The 27,325-nt window shown below is 31.9% G+C and overlaps 1 protein-coding gene across 1 annotated transcript in view; it reads left to right on the top strand.

Moving 5' to 3' along the window:
- The window catches only part of LOC149788908 (hepatocyte growth factor receptor-like), a 163,983-nt gene extending 136,720 nt beyond the window's left edge, over positions 1–27,263 (top strand). Inside the window, exons 16-20 of the mRNA XM_089975039.1 lie at positions 410–594; positions 2,559–2,668; positions 4,309–4,471; positions 5,240–5,376; positions 17,673–27,263. Coding sequence (XP_089831165.1) covers positions 410–594; positions 2,559–2,668; positions 4,309–4,471; positions 5,240–5,376; positions 17,673–17,943 — 866 coding nt within the window. The 3' untranslated portion in view covers positions 17,944–27,263. The remainder of the gene's footprint in view (positions 1–409; positions 595–2,558; positions 2,669–4,308; positions 4,472–5,239; positions 5,377–17,672) is intronic.
- The last annotated feature ends 62 nt before the right edge of the window (positions 27,264–27,325 follow it).

Raw genomic sequence — 27,325 nt, forward strand, 5'->3', positions numbered from 1 at the left:
AAACTTTTCCAAGCTAAATATAATTAATTCCAAGCTTTACCCAATGTCTATCAGCGGTCATGGAGTCATAATATATTTAAATTCCAGTGATCTGATGGCCATTTAGTTAGGATGTCTGGGATGATAATGTTTGTTTTTGAAAGAAGCAGTGTGGTCCATTAATAACCCATTCAATGCCACTAAGTACCATGTACTAATCCATTAATAGCATGATGACCAGTTCAGTTCCACTAAATAGCATACACTAATTAAAACAATTAAAATTTTAACTACCCCTCACCAAATTTTCATGAAAGTTTCACAGTTAATAGAAAATTATTGTTTATGATCTGATAAAATGTTTGACAATATTCATAATTCTGTAGAAAAGGTAATGCCAATTTGTACAGGTTTTGTATACTTTAAACAGAAAATAATCCTCGTGACATTGACGTTGAGGCATTCATGAGTGAAGCCATGATTATGATGCATTTCAACCACCCCAATGTTCTCCAGTTAGTTGGGATATGCCTGGGAATGGATGATATGCCGCTTGTTGTACTTCCGTATATGAAGCATGGAGATGTTCTGTCACACCTAAAAGATGAAAAAAATGTAAGCCTCAGTACAGTTTGCGGTACATAAAATCATCTCTTTGAATAACAAATCAATGACAAATATCAAGTAAATCAAGAACTTAAAATCAGCAAGTATAATTAATTTTGAACATAAGCTGTACAGTAGAAGTACAAAATGAACATTCTAGTGAAATGTACATATTTTTCCAAGTATGTGATCAATCTGCATATTTTATGATAATAATAATAATAATAATAATAATGAGGACTTTGTATAGCGCCTAATCTTTAGAAGCTCTAAGTGCTTTACAACATTAGACAACACCTATAAGATAAAAAACATAATAATATTATTACAAAAACAAACAACAAGAAATTAGAAAAAATTAAACAACAAAAAAAAAACATGCTGAGAATATTTCAGGTACGAAACATTATTAGATCTTTAAGTTTGTTCTTGCAGTCGAAATAAGTGAGTTTTGAGATCCCTCGTAAATGTGATCACTGTGTCTTTGTGTCTAAGTTCAGTGGGCAATTCATTCCTCATTGCTGGGCCCTAGTATGCAAAAGAACGCTGTCCATATGACTTTGTTTTCATACTTGGAATAATGACTATACAATTGTCAGAAGAGGAGCGTAAGTATCTTGCTGGTGTGTACACATGGGTGAGGTCGGATAGGTATGTTGGACTAGAGTCCAACAGTGAAACGTGGCACAGGGAACAAATTTTGTGTTTGATTCTGGATCGAATGGATAGCCAGTGTAGGGTACAAAGCAGCGAGGAGGTGTGCTCTGATCGTGGTACTCAAAGTATGATCCGAGCAGCTGTGTTTTGAACTTTTTAAAGTTTCTGGAGCAGATATTAAGATGAACCAGACAGAATTGAGTTACAATAGTCCAGTCTTGAAAGTACTAATGAACACTCAAGTGTTTTAGTGGCATCAACTGAAAGATATTTGTGAATTGAGCTGATGCGTCTCAGCTCAAGATATGCAGCCTTGCATATGTTCATGACATGTTGGTGCAATGTGAGAGTACTGTCCAGAGTAAGACCTAGGGTTCGTACTGATTGTGTGAATTTAATGTTGGTGTTGCTGATATTTATTGTTTGAGGTAAAGGATGTGAATGAGAAAGTCTTTTTATTGTGATCAGAATGGCCTCAGTTTTATCATCATTCATCTGCAGCTTGTTACATGTCATCCATGAATATACTGATGATTTGTTGGTCAGACCAGTGACTAGCATGATGAAAGAATGTTATCACTAAATAACATAACCAATAAAGGCTGATTTTTTTGTCAAACAAGAGTAAGAACTTAAACTTATTTGATTTTGTTTCCATTTTCCTTCATCATTGAACTCATTTATTCTGGAGTATGATGTAAGAATACCACAATTTATTCGTCATTTCCTCATAATTTAAATTCTTTATTCCATATAATTTTAATAGTACTGTTTGAAAGCAGTAAAATATGGTATATGATACTTAATTGCTACCAAAATTGCACATAAATTGTAGTTTAGCTGTGATAACATTTTAAATAAATTGGATATATTCTGATAAATCTTTATAAGGGTGGGAAAAAATGTATAAAAAAAATCTTCATCATGAAGTGTTTGGTGGCTAAGGACATGCATTGCCATGAAGAATTACATGGTTGAACTGAAAGGCTTATTGAGTTTCTGATTCTCTACAAATATCCTAAATTTCGCATCCGAGTAAAACAGAAAAATAGAGAAATCATTACTTATAAACTCTCCATAAAATGTATTATTTGAAAATTTTGAAGATCTAACTTTTTACAAGATATACACAGTTACATTAAATTTATAATGCATTTATTGATATAAATTAGTTGACTAAGTCTGAACTTTCTTTCAATAAATAAACTTGGAACAACTCTATTTTTTAGAAGGGATTTTTATTTCAACAGTAATGGGTTATAAAAATTAGTTTATATCCCATGTTTTCAGTCTCTTTAGATTTTGTTTAATTTCAGAATTTTGCCATCAGAGATCTCATTCTAATCGGAATTGACATAGCAGAGGGGATGACATATCTTTCCAGTCACAGATGTGTGCATAGAGATTTAGCTGCCAGAAACTGTATGTAGGTATTGTAGCTATATTAATAAATATCAAGTTTTCATGAATGCATATTCTGTTCATGTAGCAATCAAATGTTTTTGTTAATGAAAAAATTTGATGTTATTTAATTGTACTTTTCATTATATATATATATATATATATATATATATATATATATATATATATATATATATATATATATATATACATACATACAGTGTGACCCAGCTATAGCATGCTCCATTATAACATGAATTCAGATATAACATGGTCATGGCCTGGCTCCCGAAATGTATGTACATGTATTTTTCTCGTACACAAAAAAACAATTATTTCTTAAAATTAAGAAAAGAACATAATAAATTTATTATCATTTTGGGGAAGAGATCACACTTGAATAATACAAGATGATCATGGCGTGGCTCCTGAAATTTTATATGTATTTTTCTCAAAGGTACGATAAAACAGTGTTGTCTTCTTAAAAGTATGAAAAATAACATGTAAAAAGTTTATTCTGGGATCGCATAGGACTTTACCAATGTCACGAACTGCGATTTTGTTTTCCTCATTGCCAAGAAAATATGCCATCTGGCGACTTTTTTTTATTGGCGACATTGTTGACTGTTTAAAGTTATATCCATTGGTTTGGAGTGGAGAAATTCAGAGGCCCCATGAAAGGAAGCCACAAACTTGATATAAAATGCACTAAAATTTATCAATTGTTACATAAACAATTTCTTTTTCTATATTGACAAACCATCTTAACAGTGCATTGTTATATCATAATCCGCTTATGTTGACATCGAGTATGAATACTGTATGTTGTGAGATATCCGCTTTTTTTGTTGTTGTTATTTCTGGTAGCAGAGATAGACCAGATGAGGCATTATCTCGTAATCTATCTTTCATCGATTTTTGGCTGCTCACTAGTAATTAATATATTTACATAGACTGATATTTGTATGTGGATGGTAAGCAAAATTCCTCTTATTTTCAGACAGAATTAAATCCTTCAGAACATTCACATTTTCTGTAGTAATCTATGTCATCAGACCAGAACACCTGCATCTCTATCGACCATTGACCCTTTGTTAAATTTCTGGCACATACTTGGAAGGCAGCATGATTCCAACATACATAATATTTCATTGATCGTTTGTGAAATCACTAGCCCAAGTATAATCTTTACATATTAATACGCATTTATTACGACTTTTTCATTGGATAGGATAGGTTTACACATAAATATTTTAAAGAAATTGTATGGTAACATTCATCACACATTATCTCAGTTATGAATGTACTCCTGCACCTGTAATTTACAAAATTGATTCCAAATTATATACAAACATACCAACATAAAATTATTTTGAGTCTTTGAAATATATTATAGATTTCAAATTCATAAAATATTTAAGATACTTGTAGATGTTAACACTGGCTGACTTAAGCCTGTGACAGGAAAAAGCAGGCTTCAAATTGTTGGCAACTTAATAGAATGATCTAAGTTAATATTTCAAATCCAGGTGATAAAACTGTTGTTCCTTTATCACATCAACAAAAAGAGCAGATACATGTACCATGTCAGCATTAAGTAAGGTGATGTCACAAATCTGATGAGCAGCTTTGAAAAGCACGTGCATTAAATGCATATTGTTGTAGGCTAGATGAAGAATTCCATGCAAAGGTGGCCGATTTTGGATTATCCAGGGACATGTACGAGAAAAACTACTACAGTAGTGACAACAAGAAATCCAAACTTCCTGTCAAATGGATGGCTTTAGAGAGTCTGGAGATAGGAGTTTACAACTCCAAATCAGATGTGGTCAGTACTTAGCATCATATTTGAAGTAATAAAACAGTTTGTATTACATCTAAGACTTCACAGTATGACCAGTATTTTTAAGTTTTTTTTTCAATCTGATATTTTAACGTACAGTTAATATATTTATTTTGTTTACTTGAATGAGGTACATGGAGTGTTTATGTAATTTTGAAAAGAATCTTTGAGGCTGGGATAAAATATTTCAGTTTTCACTGATAGTTTTGGAAACTGACTACTTACAATTATAGAAGATAATGTCAAGCTTTCAGTGCAATATTCTAAATCAGTGCTCAGCTTGAAATGAAAAGAAATTGTCCTGAGACTTTTTAACCTATGTCAAACTTGGTGCAAACAAAGATGTAATATCAATTTACCTCTGCAATTTTCAGAACCTCAGTATATGCATGAAGTGACTATCACTATTGTCTCTTTAATACATAAAACTGTGTTCAACTTGAAGTAAGCAATTGAATGTCCAGTTTTTCTACAAATTTTGATAATTGTGCTTTACTCAGTACAAGCAGAAAATGACTGGTTATATATACAATTTTAAAAAATGTGCTAACTTAATTGAGCAAATAAAAGAAATTTCTCAGTTTCATCTGCAGCTTCTAAATGCTGCTAATCTCTGTACTCTCGAAAAGTAATGTCCCTTGATCAGTGTAACATTCCAAAACTGCTATAATTTTGTGTATGGAATAAACTTACTTTCTTTTGTTTGTTTTGATCTTATGGGACTAAATTCACTTGTGTTTCTCTCTTATGCAGTGGTCTTTTGGTGTTGTCCTTTGGGAGTTAATGACATGGGGCGGAATGCCTTATCCTGGTGTGGACAATTGGGACCTAGTGAACTACCTAAAGACAGGGAGACGTCTCCCCCAACCTAAATTCTGTCCGGAACAATTGTAAGTCTACAGAAATGTAGATGTGAGAGTTCTAGGTGTAGAAATTTTCACACCAATAGTATTCATAGGGATACATAAAAATGACAGTACCTGCAAGCATATTTTCTTTACCAAATATCTATGTTATAGTAAGACAACAGAAAAATAAAATATTGATACCAAGTCTAAGCAGCTAGTATATTTTATACAAACCCATTTGTGTAGATGTCAGCATTAAAAAAGTATATAAAGATGCACTTTGAAGTTCTAGCTAGTGTTGCTATTTTTCATTATCTTACTCAAGTTGAGGTAAAACAAATAAAACAGTGTCACTATCCATGATAATGGCTCTATGTTTGAATGGGATACAATTGTAGTTAAAACTAGTTGTGTCCAATAATAATACTGAGGTGTTAATATGTTGATTTAAAATATTTTTAAAGATTTACTCAAATATTTCAGTAAAGATTCAGATTTATAGATAGCATTTAAATGTGATGACATTGAGATAATATAATCAACCGTGACAAAAAGATGAGATGATCAAAATATTGTTGTAAAAGTAATGACTTAATCAGCTATTTGATGTTGATAATTTGTCTCATGTTAATTCTTTGAAAATGACTCTTGGGGCAGTTTTCCCATATTGTCAACCAGTGTCAGTAACTGGTAAAATGTAGGCAATACAGTTTATTATTCTAAATTGCACAGGTAAGGCTTTCTTAATTTCATTTAGTAAAGTTATTTTACTTATAAAGAGCTGCAGACACAGTCAGTATGTTTGTCCCATTATAGATCATTAAGTGATTTCAACGGTGGCCAGACAAAATGTTAAGTGGACATAATGGTATTGGACAAAATGGTACTAGGATTAAATGGTATAGACAAAATGGTATGGATACAATGTTGCAGAGAAAATGGTATGGGATAAAATGGTACATTTATTAGAATTTCACTTGCTAATGAAAATACTAATTACCTAAAATCATAATAAAATTTAATTTTTATACACATATTAAAATATTCACGCATCCATAAACTAACTGAAAAAGATACCAATACAAACGATTTTTTATTAAATTCATGTAATTTCGGAAATGTTAATTGTATTTTATTTTTAAAAAACTCAATTGAATCTGCAAATAACTTATGCCGAATCTACAAAATGCAACAATACCAAATAGTAATTCAATGCAATTTTAATGACTGAAAAAATTCACAACAATTTTGAATCAACAAAATCAGTCTTCCATGACCTAAAAGCAATTTATGTCATTATACCTGTGCATTCAACCCAGATATAAACTAATGGACAATGGTTATTCATATCATCGGAGATAGAGTTTATGTTGGTCTCATTTTTAAATCAGACAACTAAAATTAACTTTATGATGACCTTCATCAACCAGGCTTTCTGACATGGAAATTAAGCATTTACCGTGAAGCCTATGAATAACTTGATCTAGCATTTGTGCCACGCTTCCATGCTCTTCCTTGCCTTTAAAAAGGCTTTCAAAAGTTATTTTTATTACAAAATTTTAAGTTCTTCTAACTACACTTAATTTTTGGTGTCCTGTCATTTGCGCGCATGTCAAAAAACGTGCCGACAATATATTGCAGCAATTGTGACATTTGTGATTAGTGCAAAAGTGACACCCTAGAAAGCCTAGTAAGACTTTTTTAAAAAGTGTTTGTATATAATTATTATAAATCATCCATAGTCACAATAGCAGCCTATTAATGTTATTTAGTAAAAACTTTTCTGTTTTTTTTTTACATTTCGTATTAATAAAATTGTAGTCATACCATTTTGTCTGAACCATTTAATCCTAGTACCATTTTGTCCCATACCATTTTGTCCGTACCATTTTGTCCGCACCATTTTATCCATACCAATTTGTCCAATACCATTATGTCCACTTAACATTTTGTCCATACCATTTTGTCCACTACCATTTTGTCCTAGTACCATTTTAACTATCAGTCCTAAAAGCTCTTTTCCTTAACATTTTCAATGAGTTGCCCATTTATTGTCAGATTTCACAGTTTCTTAGATGTGGAATGTTTCTTTGATGGGGCTGTTTCCATCCATTTAGTTTTTGTTTCATTTATAACCATTTTGTTTTGATCACATATCTATATTTCTTATACTGGAATCTAGTAGAGTTTTAACAGTAATTATGTCACTACCTGAAGCTGCTATAGTAGCATCATCTGCACATAAGTCTGTGCTTGAGTGCTTTGTCCACTAATGAAGGTCTTTTTCATGAAAATAAGAAATAGCAGTGGACCTAAAAATAGACCCTGGGGAACACCATGATTAATTTTCATTGAGCTATCATGAAGATTACCAACAGTGCTTTCTTGTGGTCTGTTGCAAAGATAGGATGGAAACCAGTTTTGAAGTCTTGAAATAATATGCATGTTAGATTCACATTGATGATTTCCTTTAGCCAACAGTCTGAGTTTTGTTAAAACTGTTTGACATAAATGACCTCTGCAAAAACCTGATTGTTCCTTGTGAAAGAGTGAGAATGTTTTGAAAATAATGGTACACATCTTTAACAATCCATTTTTCAAAGATTTTTAATAAAGAATGGAGAATAGAAATAGATCTTTAGTTTCCTGGGTCCAGTCTAGAACCTTTTTATGGATTGGGATTACTTTTGCTTGTTTTAGTTTATCTGGAAAACAACAGACAGGATATTCTTGCTAATGAGGTAAACTATAGATTGAGATGTCACAAGTACAGTAAATGTTAGGCCATTAGGCCTATTTCATCAGTTTCAGTACATTTCTTAACATTCAGTGTCATGAGGGTACAGTAAACATCATATTAACATAAATTAACTTTAGATAATTAAAGCAAAGGATTGGTTGGAACTTTGCCATTTACGTAATCAAGAAGCTTTCAGTGTTCTCTGTGACATAATTATTATGTTCATAAAGTATTGGTTGAAGATGTCTGCTATTTCATGTATGCTTATAGTTGAGTCTCCAATTGTGGTCTAATTGGGCAAGCATAAGATTTTTTGGGGAGGAGCTAAAATGTTTTAGATACAACCATAATGTGCTGCTTGCTTGTTTTCATCATTATGGGTACACACGTTTCATTTATATTTTCTGCTTTATTTTTCTATATATGGTCAATTACTGTGAAGTGTCTTTCATGATTCTAGTTGGGCTGCCAATGGCCTGACTAAAATTGCCAGTCTGGAAACAGTCCAGCCACTTCTGAGGAGGTTTTTTTAGGAAGTGTGTATTAAAATCACCACTTCTTATTGTTTCATAATTACGTACACTAACAGCATTTTGTTCCTGATTTTCATGTATATCAGTCCACTCTACTTTAGAATTGGGGGCATAAAAGCAAAACGTATCAGAAAAGGCCTTCTCTGTGTCAGATTTATTTCAAATCATATAATTTCCATAGTGTTCGTTTCAAGATCTTCTCTCTTTTATATTTAATGGAATCTGCAATGTAGATAGGAATACCCCTCCCTGTTTTTTCCTTCTTTCAAACTGACACCAATTAATTTCAATTAAACTATCATTAATGTTACTATTTAAAACTCTTTCACACAGAGAAAGAATATGTACAGATCTTGTCTGGTTTAGCAGTAACTTAATCTCATCAATTTTAGGCATGATGTGTCTTTTGTTTAGGTTTGTGATTCTTAAACCTTTATTTATAAGTCCATATGTTGTACAAGTTTGCTCACTTTCATTATTACCACATGTGCTGAGATTAATTACAGTATGTACATTGAGGTCTGTTACATTGTAAAGACTCCATGGCCTTAAACTAAAATAATATATAACAACAAAAACAAATAGGTTTCACAAAATTCAGTGTATAATTTATTATTCTAGAATACAAAGTAAAAATTAAAAAGAACTTACTGTATTACAAATTATAATCCTAAATAGTCCAATATCACCAGTCCTAATAAATAAAGTTATAATTAAATTCCAGTGGTGTTTGAAATAAGATCCAATGCTGAAGGTGTCATTGTGCTTGTAGTCTTGAATGTACTATTGTACAAGTAGCCAGAAGTGTGCTGATATGCTAACAGGTTTCCAATTAATCACAATACTATTGTCCAAGATGTCCTTGTCTGAATTCACTGTCATTCTAAATCAATGTTTCTGTCCAAGAATACTATTGAGCACTTTGTAATTCCATAGAACATAATTTGAATAAATAAATCCACCCAAATCATAAATCTGAACACAGCAATACAAATTATTCAACTAAAGAATTTTAAATGCAAGAATGAATAATTTTTCAAGTAACAAGATTATATGAAATAACTGACACAAAAGAGAAAGTTACGATGCATGTCCAGAGTTCATTTCTAGAAAATTCTAAGTTGTAAACAGATGAATTATATCATTTAAATTATAATAAAGAGCTTGGTAAACATCAGGTACAACAGATTTATCCATGGGGAATACCAAAATTATCCTATACCAAGCGAATTGACTTCCGGCTCAACAATGTGCATAGTCTCTGGAACATTATGTCCTACTCCTTTACCATGGCCCCTGGTACTCAGCAACATTCCTCCTCCACATATCCATCACCTTGAAGCAACCACAAAACTGCTGGCTAAGGTTTATGCCTGAGAAAAACTTCCACTATTCATGAACATTACCTCACATCCAGCAGTCTTCTTGGCTTTAAGATGTCCAATCTGGTTAGTTCCATTGTTGAAAGAGCCAATTTGGCATGGAGTGATAAGTGGTCTTCACAGATGTTGTAAAGCACTACCTTGTAACTGAGCTATCTGTCTGCCTTCCTGGCTTCAACCTTCCATGACATGTGTGAACCACACTGAACCATTTCCAGACAGGATAGGGTCATTTTGCAGTCAACCTTGTCTGATGGGTCCAGGCCACTGACTCTTCCTATAGCTGTGGAGCTCTGCAGACCATGTCACACAGTGTAAACAACTGTCCACTGACAATGTTCCCTGATAATGATGCACTGTTTAACAGTTAGGAACCATTAAGTCATTAAGTAATTGACACCTCCATTAGAAACAGCTGAAGAACAATGCATAAATAACAGTACTATTGAGGATTAAAACTTTGAGTTTGAAAAGCCTGAAATTTTGTAATATGTCGGATGTGAACAAACTACACTAAAACAAAAATGAGTTGAACCATATACACTATGCACATCTGTGCTGATCATAAAACCTGAGGGAAGCAAGAATGCACATCCATAAACATATACCAGTAAATAGTAAAATGGTACACATGAAAACCTTATAAAGCTATAAAACTATAATGTGTGGCACTTTTGACATAGTGTTGGTTTTGTCATGCTGAGAATATGGGAACTAAGAGTCTCCCCAAAGGACAAACTGCTGCTACTGACCTCGCTACAGTATGAAAGTCTATGATACATGCATGCAGTTCGTGGATATATTTTGTTTATTGCTCATAATGAGAAAAAGGAATAAATAATAATAACACAAGGTTAGTTTCTTTCATTTTATTATCATATAAGCATTTTGTTTATTTTATTGGAACATGCAGTGGGGGGATGCAAATTCAGTACAAATTTATTTCAGTTCTTAAGTCTTGGGACATATGACCTAGGTGAAAAAAGTTTCACCATTAGTTCTGGGACAGGAAAAAAGTTTTTGTATTGTGTCCACACACACACACACACACACACACACACACACAAATATATATATATATATATATATAAATATATATATATAAGCATCTGTTACAAAGAACAATGGCAAAACAACCCAGAATCGGTTGATTAGTCTGCAGCTTTTATTCCAAATGCATGAAGACAAATCCAGTACACCTTTCATTGTGTGTAGATATAAAAAGTTTGTAGATGCAGTTTTCAAAGCAATCAAATCTTTCATTTTTTACTTTGTAGTAATTAAAATTAGGTTACACAAGTAAATGGTACAATGAATATTATATTATTGAAGGAAATCAAGTTGTGTTAGAGACAACACATGGCATAGATGCAAGGTGCTGACTCTCTCTGTGTATGTATCAAAGTGTAGGAATAAAAATGCTGGAGAAATAAATAAACAAAAATAAATTTGCATGTGAATGTGGAAAAAATAAAGGTTTGATGTACTTGCATAGGGAAAGTTAATTTCATATTAATGGTTTTAATAAGAGACTTTAGATTTAAAAACATAACAAGTAAAGTACCATACCCTTGTACTGTAACTCAGTTTAATGCTCCATGAACATTGCCCAAATATATAATTAGATATACTTTAACTACAGTGAAATTGAGTATTTTCAATGTACCTACTTTCACTACAGTGAAACTGAATATTTTCAATGTACCTACTTTCACTACAGTGAAACTGAGTATTTTCAATGTACCTACTTTCACTACAGTGAAATTGAGTATTTTCAATGTACAAACTATAAATTATTTTGATAACTACACTATTAAAATGATAGTTAAGATTCTCTGGTCACATACAGAACACAGTATGTGATGAGATTTTAGCAGAATTAACTAACGTAGGGAATATGAACGGCAACAGCAGGTCATGGGTGTGTGTATGTGTGTGATTTGGATTTTTAACGTAGCTTTAACAATTTTTCAGTCATATCACTGCGATGTCTGCAGTGTGGCAGTTTATAGTAATGTCTAGCACTGGGGCATCATGCCACAGACATGTAGCATGATGTCCTACCCAGTCACATTATCCTGACACCAGACATACCAGTCCTAGCACTAACCTCTTAATGCTGAGCATCAAGCAAGGCTTCTTTTAGTACCATTTTTGTAAGTCTTTGATATGACTTGACAGAGGATCGAACCCACAACCACCCGCATCCGAGGCTGACGCTCTAACCACTAGTCCACCGGAGCGGTTGCAGGTCATGGGATTTCAGACAGAGATTTAAGATATAAAAGTATGCCAGAGTTATTTAAATCTGTTTTTAGGTTTCATAGCATCTTCCAGATTAGGAAATTACAAATGGAGTGTGCAATGCCTCTACCTGGTCCGGATAGATTCAGTCCAATAATCATATAAATCAGACGAGATTTAACACAGTATGCTCATATGTACTATTGGAAACAATATACAGATTCATCAGAACTTTGTCTACAGTAGTTACAATTGGGAAAAACATGAATTCATATATTTGGTGGAAAGTACTGAAAGGTTAAATCATGATACTGTATTTTAATGAGAATATTTGTGGATTTGGTAGAAGGTACTATAATAATAATAAGAATACTAATAATTTCTTTTTTTAAAGAGAGTAACTCAATTAGTTAAATACAATTAATCTCCCTTGAGGCTCTCTCCACAAGCCTAAACTATCAAAATATTTTTATGCATGTTCTGTCTCAAGAAAATAACTAATTACAATTAAACACATCCACTAAAATACATTATCAACATAGTACCACTTAAATGCATATACAAAGTTTCGTTTCATCTCTTCAATTATGATAATTAGAAATAACTTTGAAAAGTTAATGATCACTTCTACAGAAAATTGAGAACAGGAATGTTGTGAAACAGTAGAAAACATTATCACAATATTCCAGAACAAATATAACATATTAAAAAGTGAAATTCAGCCATGTTGTTAGTGGTGATAGTAATTTCTATGAACAAGCTACATGATTATGAAAATAAATAGAAGGATACAAGAGCGATTTGCTTAAATAAAAAAAAATTTTAAGAATGAATTAAATCTTGCCATTAATATTAAAGTAGTGAAGACTGGTATTCCATTGGCTAATAAACAGTTTGTGACAGTACAATAGAAAACAATAGAGCACATGACAGAAGTGAATGTGAGTAGAATACATGCACATAAAAAGGATTATTCTGACTGTGGCCTTACCGTTCAGATGGTAGAGCCTGTACATAGTTCATTTGATATAATTTGTAGACATTTGGATGTTTAGATTGCATGTGGCATTTACATAATGTAAAACGGTGGTATTGACTATGCACAGTTAGATTCATGCTTATTATTAATTTTCTGTGGCAGAACTAATGTTGATATAGTCATTCATGTATTGATGTGGCAATAGAGCAATAGTTGATGTATTCATACATGTACCTATTTCTGTGGCAATAGGGTAATAGCTGATAAAGTCATCCATGTACCTATTGATGTGGCAATAGGATAGAGTAATAGCTGATATAGCCATCCATGTACCTATTGCTGTGGCAATAGAGTAATAGCTGATATAATCATCCATGTACCTATTGCTGTAGCAATAGAGGCAATTATCACACTTTTATACTAAAGTTTCTGTTTTCTATATTTCTCCTAATTGTAATTTTCCTTAATACTTGATTATTTGTTCTTTCAAGTCTGTCCAGTGGTTATTACAGTACATGTTTTCACTTTGGGTTCCTTTCTTTGCTGTTAATTGTTTTAATTCTTCAATCTTTTATTCATCATTTCTGTGTCAAATCATTCTGTTCTCACATTGATAACTCCTACAGAATTTAGTTGACACTTTAATTCTTCTTTCCCTTGTGTAGTGAATGATCTTTTGATTGCAATTCATAGTTCTCTGCTTTGCATTCTTCTGTGTTGTTCATGAATTATAGTTTCATCTTCACTCAAAATGGCTCTTTCATTGACATCCATTATTTGCATCTCAGTATCCTCCGGAACCTTCATGTATCAGAAAGTTTGTATGTATGTTCTGTCTTCTCAGTTGGATACAGATATATTGGCAAGTTTTATCTAGCCCAGTATAACCAGGATGTTTCCACTTGGTTCACTTGCTCATACTGCTGAGTACCAGTATTGTTTTGGAGTTCCAGCATTGTTTTGATGTCTCTTTTTCTTGATATTTCAACTGTTTTACCCATCTGTTTGTTCTTCTTACATTTTAACATTTGCAACCATATACATGCTGGAATTATGCAATCTAGAACAGATTTTTTGTTGTTGTCTTCCTCCTTGTGTTCTCACTTTATGTATTCGTTAAATTAAATACATCTTTGTTAAAATCATTGTCTGTGTTCTCTCTGTATGTATTCACTAAATTAAACACATCTTTGTTAAAATCATTGTCTGTGTTCTCTCCTTATGTATTCGCTAAATTAAAAACATCTTTGTTAAAATCATTGTCTGTGTTCTGAGTCTATTTTTGAATTAATATCAGTGAGCACCTTAACCATGTTTGTTGATGAAAACAAGATAATTCTGTGTATCCTTTTTCAGTTTTACATGGTGATGATGATATATCAGTATTTTTAAGTGCATGCATATAACAGTTTTAAACAGCAAAGTCATGTCTTTATTTTTCAGTTTATATAACAGTTTAGGACACTTGATTAATCATATATTAACTTCTTCTGCAAATCATAGTCCTTAAAATATTCATGGGACTGGAATGGAATCTTTAATCCATTTTAAATATAACCAGCAAAATATTCATCTTGTATTTCAATCAAATTTTCTTGTACCCATACAATTTGTTCCTCAGTGGCCATGCTATTTTTAGCGCATGTGTTGGCTCATTGATCATTCTTAGAAATTGTTAATAGCTAAGTGTATAAGAAATGACATTGACCTTGACTTTCATACCCTTCATCTGACGTTTTCTCTCCATATTCATCTAAGTAGTAATCATAATGTTCTTGTGTGTTTCTATGCAGTATGATACTAATTCCAGCTCTTATTCCATTCTCAGTCATCAAGAATATGTCCTTGTCTGGTAAATGTTCAAGTTCTGCATTAGATGTCTTTAACAATGTATTATGGTCTAGTTCCGGTGTATACCAGTAGTGATCAGCGTCTAATTTGTACCTATTCATGCATAAATTATGAATATCTTCAAATATGCCACACAGTATTAAAGTCTCATTTATGATATAACTGTCACTTAGATCACGTATTCGAAAGTTTGATGATTAAAATGTTATATGGTTTGATATACATTGTGGTAATCATCATTTGATATCTTTAAACCTTTTAGTAATATAGAAAACCTGTATGCTTGTCATATAGCTGTTTTATTATATGTTTCAAAACTGTCTATGTAATCGTATCGGTAAATGTTAGATATTTTGGTAACATCTGAATAAACTGTTTAGATGTCTCTTTAAATATTTCACCTTAAAATATTCAGCCAGCTTTTTATTAGATTTCCCCATTATTGTAAAGTTATCCTAATTTTTTAAATGCCATTATTTCCTTGTCTCATTAAACTCTCAACTATTAATTCCTTATCTAAATGATACATATTTCACTTTATCCGGAATGAGTTTTACCTCTTCCTCTGGATCATTTGTGACCAATCTCTTGTCCAGTAAGTTGCTTTCACAATCGGATAATTTATATACAAACATTCACAAAGATTCTGGATATTTGTATTTCATCTTATATTCTGTGTAGACCTCTATACTCCCCCGGTAAGTCATCATAATCATGCACCTCATGTGCATGTGCTTTGCTGTAAAATAAACTATGTTTTCAGTTATTTCTCTCTCACATATATACTATATGTTGGTTAAAGTACAACAAATTAAAATTTTACAAATTTTAGGTTTGTGCATTTTAGGTTATAATTCAACCTGCATTAGGTTAGTATTCAATATGTGACCTGTAAGCCGTTGATTTATCTTATCTTTGTGGATTGATTTAAGGTACAAGCCGAACCCAGCAGGAATGTGCTTGGCTGTTTTATTTATCTGAGATAGTTTGTATTTCCATTAAACACGTTTTTTTTAAAGACTTCGGAGTATATATCTTTGCCACATATTATGTATCCATTATTAGTATGACTGGCATGATGATACATTCAAAATCACTATAAACTGCATAGAAAACTTTAAAATTATCCCAATATACCTTGTTTTAGTTGATATCTCTCAAACTAATGAATATCTATTTATATTGTATTCGATTGGTTATAGTGATGGCTGCCGAGGGTACTTAATACAAGATTTGATGCACATTCAGGCAAATTGATGAATAGGTTTCAAGATCAGTGTTTGCTTATCTAGGTACATGAGTAAAAAATATCTATCCTGTCAACCATCCTTAAGATACTTTTTCCTAAATCATCTTTTTTTGGTTTATTTTAGTACAAATATTCCAATTATTCCAATTTATATTAAAATATTTTATATGAAAATTGGATAGAATGAGAGTGCAAAAGACAAAAACATTTTTTTGTGGAAACATACAAGGAAGATATATACATTTGTTATAATTCCACTAATAAGCAATGCAAACACTATGACTAAAGTACGTTCGATTGATGTCAGTCAGATTCACGATGTATTTTTAATATGAACAAGTGTAACTGATGTTTTGGTATTGACATTTAACAGATGTGCATTATACAAAGGTGCATGCAAAACATGGCTCAAATCACAATTAGTCTTGTATACAAAAATTAAGTTAGAGTCTTGAATTTATAATATGTGTATAATCGCCCTATTCAGATTCTCCTTAACTTCAAGTGTTTTCCTCCTCTTTGTACGAAACCGCTCATTCTTCCAATTTGCATCGCATAACTTTGGTATGTTAGTGCGATTTTACAGTGAACTTGTTTTGTATAGTATTTCTCTACAGTTTTCTTATATGGGCATGTCAGTCTCCAAGCGGGAGCTTTGACCGTGTTATAAATTGTTCAATGCTTGAACGCTATATTTGTTATCGGAATATTTTTAGTATTTTATTATTGTTTTTATAAGTATATCAAGCACTTTTCATTTTTCTCGACTAAAATAATAAAGCGATATAGATATCAAAATAATAATTTATTTGACAATTGATACAGATTTAGTACAAAGGAGACAAGTAATATTATTACTTCCTTGCATGCTTCCTGTATTGACTTTATTGACTTGTAAGACATTGAAGAATGCAGGAAACTTGATTTTGTTCATGCTGAAGCAACTCTTTCAGAAAGTAAACTGCGACAGCAGAAATTGAGCTTACATTGAAGATGGTTTATTCTTGATAATATTTGTATAATTATTACTTTTTTAATTCACGTTTCGAAGACCCATTTTAAACTAATGAACTAACTGAATGTTCAAATTAACAAAACAGGGTCACTACTGATAAAAAGATTTCATATGGAACCGGGTTAGTGGCATAATTTCTGAGAACTGTTTGATTTTAAAAGCTTGAGACTTCAATTCCTGATTGATTAATTCAGTGGGTCACCTGAACAAGACTCCTAGCAAGTTTTCCTCAGGACGACCATAGGCTGCAATTCACTACTAGTATCATGATCTTAGATCTTTAATTAACATGGATTTTAATTGTACATTAAAACTGACAAAACCCCAAATATTATTTTGTTCAAGGTACAAGATAATGAAAACATGTTGGATTACTGAAGCTAACGATCGACCCGAGTTTAGTGAACTGACGAAGAGTTTAAGGAACATAGTAAACACTCCGGAGCAAAGGACAGAAAAAGGTCATCAGGAAATAAGCATTGATAATACGCATGTCAACATATCAGACTGTTCAAACTACTATAGTGCGACCACTGACTCCGATGAATCTGACGGCACAATTGATACAGAAATATCTGCACAAAATGAAACAAATAGCAAGGAGGAATCAGAGTAAGATTCATATTTGGAGGTGTCGAAATAGTTAACAAAAATGCCAGAAATGTTTACATTGATATCACGTGTATGTTTATATCTCACATGAGAAAATTAAAATTCACATGTATTGATCTGAAAAAGCAGATTGTGCGAAACTGTCACTTGTACTCTAAGCATAAGCTAGAAAACACATGTGGAGAATATTCTCTTACAATTTTCTGAATGTCAATGACAGTGCTTTCTGTGCAAGGTAGTTGTACTTTTTTATAAGCTTATTTGGTATTATTGGCTCATCTAATGTATTTCACAATTTATGATTTGTAATACGCCACTCCTTCGATAACTCGTGCCCCCTGATAACTCGCAAACCGCTAATAACGCCGGGTCAGGCATGGATCCCATTTTTTAAACCAGTAAGTACAAAAAAATGATCCCTGTTTCTTAAAGCTTGAAGAAAATTGCGATCAAAAATTGGTAACTGAAATGTTGATATCGCTCGTTTTATAGTCAAAAATGGTAGATATGACCTCGAAATTTTAATCAACAGTTTAAAATTATCAGCGTTTAATAAGAAGTCATATACGTGTTTACATTTTCTTTCCAGACAACTTTCTTAGTACATCATAATTAAAAATATTCAAGGAAATTTCGATCAATGAAAATGTCACTTACACCTAGTATAGGCAGTACATTAATACTTAAATACCAGTTAAATATTTTTTGTTAAATTAAATTTTGTTTAAATTCTATCTTTTAGTTTCTCTTAAGTGTTATGATCATAAATGCAATGTGTATTTAAGCGTAAAATGTGTCAATATACCGTAACAGCTATGTTCGCAAGTGTTTTCTCTGAGAACCTAATTAAGTGCCGACTGTGTTTTGATAACTAACTTGCGGAAGTATTTGTTGTAGTGTTGCACTAAATTAAAAGCTGTCCTCCTTTGTATTATCACGTTAATTATGTCTTTTTAATCCAATAAAAGAGGTGAATTAAAAGAAAAGTTAAAAAGGCACGCAAATCCTACAAACTTAAAATCTTGCAACCCCGGTTGTATGTCAGGTGGACTCACTTCATTGATCAATCGAACACTATTAAAAATATTATTGTGTATGTAACATAAACTACCTTAAATTAACTGACTCATTCATAACTGTGATCAAAGATAGCAAGGCAAGCAAGCTAAAAGAATATTTAGTAAAATAAAGAGCTTGGTTTCACAGATACGGACCATTGTGGGCAAGCGAGTTTCAGAGAATTCCTGAACTGGCACTAAGAGATATCCTCAAGGATGATAAGAAGTTCGCTATTACTTCCAATGAAATCACGACATCAATAATATACTAACTGAAAAATCAAAATTTGGGTTTCATCATAGACGATTGTCTCACTAAATAAATGTCGCTTTTTTAAAAGAAAGGTATCTTATTTGGTGGTGTATCAACAATCAGTCTAGTTTCCTGCTAACAGACTACCGATTTGGCAGGAAACGATTAAATACCACACCGGGAACTAGACTTATAAACAAAACAAACACCAGTGATTTAACACACATGTGTTTTCAAATACACGTGATGGTTGTTCAAACCAGTTGGAACAATCTTTTACATGTTGGACATTTTGAAAATAAATGTTATTTATACAGAATAATGAACAACTTCATTAGAAAAAGCGCGTTATTAACAATTATTATCCACGTGATTGTAAAACGATGATTCTGTCATTAAACAGCCCAGTCCCCTATGTCCCCTCTTGTGGGTTTTCTCGATGTTTAAATGGATTTTGTTCAATATTTGGAGGTCCTGTGGTAACTCGCACCCTCGCTTATAGTGCTGTCAGTGTTTGTGGAACCCGTTGTGAGCGAGGTCTCAAGGGAGAGGTGTATTGGTATGTAATATCAGCAACATTAGTGGTATTTAGTCCTCTCTAGAAAGTATTTTAAAAGCTAATTTCGTTAGTGCCTACCCAGTCATATTGAAACTGTTTTTTCGTCTATAATAGTCTGTGGAAGCAGATCGCACAAAAATATAAATAAGCAATAGCTAGCAAAACTTGTAAATATTCTTCTGAACATGACTGAGGGGATCAACTATGCAATGAGCTTGTACATAGTTCTTTTATTTAGCAGTTTGCTATATATTATTGGCTTTTTAATGTTTATCATATGTTATGCAAATTTAATATTTGTGTTATTGGTATGTATTATCAACAACTTGAAATATCTCAGGATATTTACTGGAAGGACTTAACCTTTTACTGCGCATCAATCTGGAGATTTATGTTCCTGATTTGCACAGGATTTATCCATTAATTCAGTAATTTAGCATCCCTTTTGATTTTACTTCTTGTGCAATATTAATTTTTTTTGTAGTGGTAAATTTATCATGGACACTGGATGGGTATTGAATATACTTTTTTTCAGCATGCAGGGGAAGATATATTTGGTTGCCATGGCAGCCAAATCCAGCCTAGAATGTATAAAATCAGAGCAAAATTGCATATGTTTAGTATGCATTTCTATTAAGCTTTCTACTTTCTTGCCTAATCCATCAGGCTTTGAATATTTTCAATTTATGATTGTGAAATGTGAGATTTTCTAATTATTTGGCTTGGATTATCCAAGTTCCACCAAATAAAGGCACAAGAGGTGTTTTGTGTTCAGTTAAGTGTTAAGATTGAACAATTAAAATCAATAAAGTTTAGGCTGTATTTTCTGTGCTTTTTCTAGGATGTACTAACGTTGGTCTTAAACCTTTTAAATCTAAAAAAGTATTTTGGTCTAGCATTTAAATTTGTTGAATTTATACCAAATAGCTTGGTTACTATGTTAGCAATAAAAATGCACTGATAATATTACGATCTTCAAGATAATTGTATACCAAATCTCCCTAATAGCAATGCCTGTGTTCAACTTCAAAAAACCTGAAAGAAAACCGATGAATGACAATTCATAAAAAGATTGAAGGTAAAAGTTATATGCATATTTATTGACATACATACACACATACATGCATACATACATACATACATACTATGTATTTGGGTACTGCATTATTTTGATCCAGACACAAAAAATATGACCACTCATGAGGAACCAAGCTCTTCTATACTAAAGCTTAAGAATTGTATCAAGAAAAACGGAGAAGATCATGTTTTAAATGTTACAAGATTTTCATGTTGATGCAAACTTTAGGTAAATGGGAATTACAGTATCTAATTGTGGATTTATGTTCCATTATGGAAGCAGATAGAATTTTTGATGAATGTCTTAAGTTTACACACAAATAAACAAACTTAACTTTATTAAACAGACCACAAAATTTAAGTTTGTTCCTCTTTTAAATATATTGTATCATTCATAAAACTCGACAGAATATTTGTTTAACCCAACACACTTTAAGCATGCCATTCCATTCCATCTCTCTGTTTTGTATGCAATATTTGACAAGCTGCTGTCTTGCAACAAAATTATATATATATATATATATATATATATATATATATATATATATATATATATATATATATATATGCGCATGTACTCAAGATTGCAGAAAGCAGTTCAATCCAAGTTTTAAAACCATGTCATCAGTACTAGTGATTAACAGACCATCGAGTTGTATAAACTTTCAGATTTAAAAGTAATATGAATTCAAAGATCGAAATGAAAGTATGTTTTTGGTATAAACTAACTTGGCAAAAAGTACAGTACCTTTTGGCAATGAGAATTAACTTTGAATTAGGTATTATTAATATTCTACCAGGTGCAAACAATATTTGAATATTTCAAAGAATATTTGAATCTGTAGTGTGTTTGGTAGCACATGGTTTTTATATTTGTGTTTTGGGACTTTGGGATAAAAATAAGCCCCCAAAACAGACAGTTGTCAAAATAAAGATAAATGAAATTGACTTGCATCAGTTGTTAAAATAAATATTTGCATTTCAAGAGTGACATGGGCAATGGAAAGAGCCTCCATAAAGCCTTTTTGTTTTAAAATGCACACTTAAGTCATAAAATAATAAACTGTTGTGAACATCAAATTACAGAGGGGTATGCGATAGAGGCTTCTATTATAGTTCCAAAGATCAATGTCTGAATCACACTACCCAGAAGTAATGAAATGATAAGATGGTACATTCATCATTGATTTCATTGTGTCATTTTGTGGATTAAGAAGAAAATTAACACATGTGGTTATCATATGAATAATCTGGCATACGAGATATTTTGCTTTGTTGGATTTGATGACATTTTATTATGACGAAATATTAACATGGACAAATATCATCAACATTGAAATATGATAAAATCAGCAAATAATTTTCAGTCAAGATGAACATTAATTAAGATGAAGAATATCTTAACTGGGGACAATCAATGGTTGTGGGAATATATGACTGAAATCTTGACAGCCAAAAAGATGTGGAATAGATTTTACTAATGTAATTGCCATATTAAATGCACTCAGTTTGTAATTGTACCACTAACTTCATTAACTTGTCCCATCACTAAAAAGGATGATATAAAAAGCATAATTTTATGTCTTTAAAGAAGTATATAATTAAATCTGAAATATTGTCCCCAAAAATTATATTTCACAGAAAACGAATTTGCATTGGTTAAAATTAATGTTAATTCTCTGAAGCAAAGCTTGAATAAATAGGACATAATAATAAAATCATAAAACCCACCATTCTACACTCTCGTTCACAGAAGCAACCTGGAATGTGTTCTTGAAAGCAGTAATCATATTACTGGCGATTAAAAAAAGATTCTTTGTAAACCCCTGGTAGGTTGAGTGATTGGGTGGCAATCAAGTATACAATCAGTATTGATGTACAATATTTGGTATAATTAATGATTTTAATGGTTTTTGGAATACGAAGTGCATCATTCACTCATGATTGAGGAACATGCTATCGTGTATCAAGTTTCTTGTGAAATTCAAAACGATATTAATTATAATGATTTAAAAATGATATGTGACATTAAATAAAGACTTAAAAGTAGTAAAACATGTTCTTTAAGAGGAAATCCTACATTTGAGTGCAATAAACGAGCACTGTCAATTAGTGGAGTTGATCAGAATTTGCCGTCCCATGTGACTTATGGTTTTTGCTTACGTCTAAAAACAAATAGTTGAACTCTTCATTTGTATATTTTTTGTGCTGACTAGTATTGCAATTGGCGAGTAAATGCTACTTAAATATATGAAATCCATATTTTTGATAAACTGGTGATTCTTGGTCATATCTCTGCTGAAATGACGGTTTTGAGCTTAAGACATGAACACCAAGCAGTAAGTTATTTTTAGCATTTAGCCTTGTTCCAATGTTTGAAATTTTGTCTAATATTCCTCTTTTTTCGGTGTAAACTTGATAACAATAATCTGGACTAGTTAAAAGAATTTCATATTCCCGTGTATATTAATGAAAATCTTTTAAGTGTACAATTCAAAATTTCAAACTCCTTCACATTGCAACTGCAGGGTGTAGAGCAGATTTGTACAAATGGCGGACACGCTCATACGTACAATCGTCAAGTGCAGCTTTAACTGAGCAGCTGTTTTAATCATGCAAATAAACTAGTGATTTGATTCATAATTATTTTCTAGATTCATTCTTGCAGCCATATAAGTGATATGTATGCGTATACAAACTTCATTTTGGTAGTACTGTGTATCTTAATAGAGTCTGTCACGAAAGGCGTCATCATGCAGTAAAGCAGTTCGCGTCAAAAAGCGTCATCATTCAGTAAAGGGTTATAAAGAGTTAATATTGACATGTTCTTAACAACGTAATTTTATTAGGTCTCATACTTTCTGAAGAAGAAGAACTATAGTTTCAATAGGTTTGAAACATCAAGAACAGTTATCATTCATCTTGACATCATTTGATGAAAACTGTATACGTTAGAATGTCAGGCTTAACCTATATTTCTGGCTTAAAAAGACTAAGGCCTTCCCTTTAGGGGAACCAAATGACTGTAGTATCAGATGATAGCAGTCAATTCAGAGTGCCTCAAAATATTTTCTGTAGTTAAGTCTTTTATGTTGAAGTTATTATCAGTTTAATCAAGAGTAACACATGTCCAGAAAACGGCAACAGCAAAAGAAACAACAAACGCTTTGAAAAAGTCTATGTACCACATTGCATAAATGCTCTCTTTTTGTCTTTGGATTATATATTTGTAACATCTAATTTGGTGAAAGATGTGTCTGAATAAGTGCTGAACATACTCTGATATACTTAATGGCTTTCTATTTTCCTATTTTATGTAGATAAGACTAATCTTATCAGGTAATATGTTTTTATACATTTTAAGAACAATTAATTCAATCAGTTCCTTTTATTGTCTATATGTCTAAGATAATACGGTCAAGCAGATTTAGTATTATGACATGATACTCTGCTTATAATCACAAAAGCTACACAAGTCAGGGAACCCAGAACTATCTCTTGCAATAAATAATCATCCGTTAGAAAACGTCAAACATGAAAAGCTTGTAGGTGTGTCCATAGATAATAATTTATTATTGAACGACCATATTGATATGCTTAGTAAAACACTGTCATCCAAAATTGCCCTACTCAGTAGAATCAAGAAATATTTACCTATGAAAACTCACAATCTATACTACAAGTCACATATTCTTCCAACAATGGATTATTGTTCAAATGTATGAGAAAGCTGTGCTAAATCTGAGCTTGACAGGATTTATAAACTTCAGAAACAAGCAGCACGCGTAATTTTAGATAAATCTATTGATCATCCTTCTTAAGCATTGTTTACAGAAATCAAATGGTTCACAATGTATGACAGTATAGATTTTCACAAGGCAGTTCTTTAATATAAATGTCTACATGGAACTGCACCAGAGTATCTTCAGGACTTATTCATGTCTTTTTCAACAATAGCCGTTCAGATCAATATCACATGGAAACCTTCAAGCACCAGAACCAAGAACTGAGCAATTTAAAAAGAGCTTCCAATACTCTGGTACAGTTATGTGGAACAAGCTTCCACTTCATGTGAAATCTGCTGAAAATATTAAGAGTATTTAAGAAGAGATATCATGAGCATGTATGTGATTTTAATAGATAATGGAATTTAGTAATTTACTACTAAACATGATAAAATAAACAGTAATTATTGCTATCTTCATATAATGTGAATTGTTATACTCTTAAGAGGGCCTCAAGGGAGAATAGTCCTTGACTAATGAGTATCCCCTATAAATAAAGCAATATTATTATTATTATTATTATTAACAACCGTTTTTTTTGTGTGGTTTACATTGTTTTTCTGAAACAAGATAAGATATACATGGCTGCCAGAACATTTGGTGAAGGTGTAACCTGGGAAGAACCACCTGCCAATGCAGGAGTTACTGGTAGGCTTTTTAACTTAGCAATCTTGACCGAGCTGACACTCGAACCCACGTGGAGATTCAGTGATCTGTAAGGTGAGCACATGAAGCCCCCTAAATTTTCTTATATATATATATATATAGAGAGAGAGAGAGAAATAAGTAGTATACATAGATAATTTGAATCATTTTGTGTAAATCCGGTAGAAAAGATAGAAAAGTGCATACATTTCAGTTTAAATACTTAATTTTGTGCATAATTTCATCTAATAATAATAACACATCAGCCTGTGGAAATATTTATGTATGTTTCATGCTTACATCAGTCCCACACTACGCTCTTATGTTTTGTCAACTTCACACATACAAAGTAGTTCTGAAAAGCTAAGACTTAATGTCATGCCATTTTTATTTAAAGCATCTTGTTGACTGTTACAATCTAGACACCATCTGTAAACATGTTGTAAAAAGTCCTTTATAACGTACATTATATGGGTTAATTTCACAGAATGGATGGTATTATGTAATAAAAAGGGTTCAACTTGAAGGGAAATGGTCTAAACATAGGACAAGCCTTATAATATCAGATCATAGCACACATCCCTTCTGCTCTGTACCCAACACTGACTATCCATTCAATCCAGAATCAAACACAAAATTTGTTCTCTGTGCTACATTTCACTGTCCGACTCTAGTCCAACATACCTATCCGACCTCACCCATGTGTACACACCAGCAAGATAATTACGCTCCTCTTCTGACAATCGTATACTCATTAATCCCATTATGATTTCTAATTTCATGGTGTTTGTGTTTGTAATCATATAATTATATATGTTTTTATCTTATAGCAGTTGTCTAATGTTGTAAAGCGCTTAGAGCTTCTAAAGATTAGGCGCCATACAAAGTATTATTATTATTAGTAGTAGTAGTAGTATTTATAATATAGGTTGGAAACCAGAAGAACAAATAGAACAGACAGAAAAATATTTTTTTGGCAAGATTCTTATTGGGACATCTCTAGAATGTTAAAATTTATATTTAGTAGTTATATACATCATCACTGTAGGTTCGATTAACCTATCCAGCTCACAGGTCTTCATTATTTTAGAATGTCTTCATTCAAGGCAGTATATCTGTGTGTAAATAGTTTGAGTTAAAGTTTTATGAGTCATATTCAAGAGAATTCTATAACAAAATGATTCAGTTGTTCTTTATCTATATATAGTAACAGGTTACAAAACATATTACATTGCTAACTTTGGAATTGCATTAAGAATTTTAAAAAGTAGTTGGTGCAGCTGTCATATGTAGGATAGTGCAGCTTCATATAGAAGACTTGTTCCTAGATCGCTGATCATGTCATATATTCTAAAATATCTGATTTGTGTTGAGAAACAATCCTGGAAACAACATTGTAATTAGGATATTTTATGTACATACCACACAGCTGTAAAACATTCGTACTGGCATTTTTATCTTCATTATGTTTTCTTTTAAAACTTAAGTTTGTGTATATTATACAAATAAATATGAAACTTTCTAAATCATGTTGGAAAACGCATAGTTATATAAATTATTTTATATTAAGATATTTTGAGCATATAAAGATTTGGTCATTGATTTGATTGATTTGGTCTTTGTATTTAAGAGATAGCATAAAAAGATTTTGGAAGGCAGGGGGTGTAAGTAAATTTATGATAAATACAAACATTTTGATTTTGCGAACTGTGTTATTTAACTTTATTGTCAAAAATCACTCCTGGAAGAAATCTGGATCACACATACAACACCATGTATCTCAATTGTTTGCTTTCACTTCTCTGAATCCAGAACATTTATTTACATATTGTATGATATATTTTTATGTATATTTCTTGAACCAATGCATATTTGTTAGCTCATAAAAGTTTGGTAATAATTTATATTATTGTATTCTATATCAAATAAAACATACAGATACATGCATTTACATTTTGAGTGTTTCTTATGCCCATAAAACTGAGTATCCAGTAAATTAATTAGGACTT

This window comes from Sinohyriopsis cumingii, chromosome 11 (assembly GCF_028554795.1).
Source record: "Sinohyriopsis cumingii isolate HCF-2022 chromosome 11, ASM2855479v2, whole genome shotgun sequence".
In the NCBI taxonomy this organism is placed as follows: Eukaryota; Metazoa; Mollusca; class Bivalvia; order Unionida; family Unionidae; genus Sinohyriopsis; species Sinohyriopsis cumingii.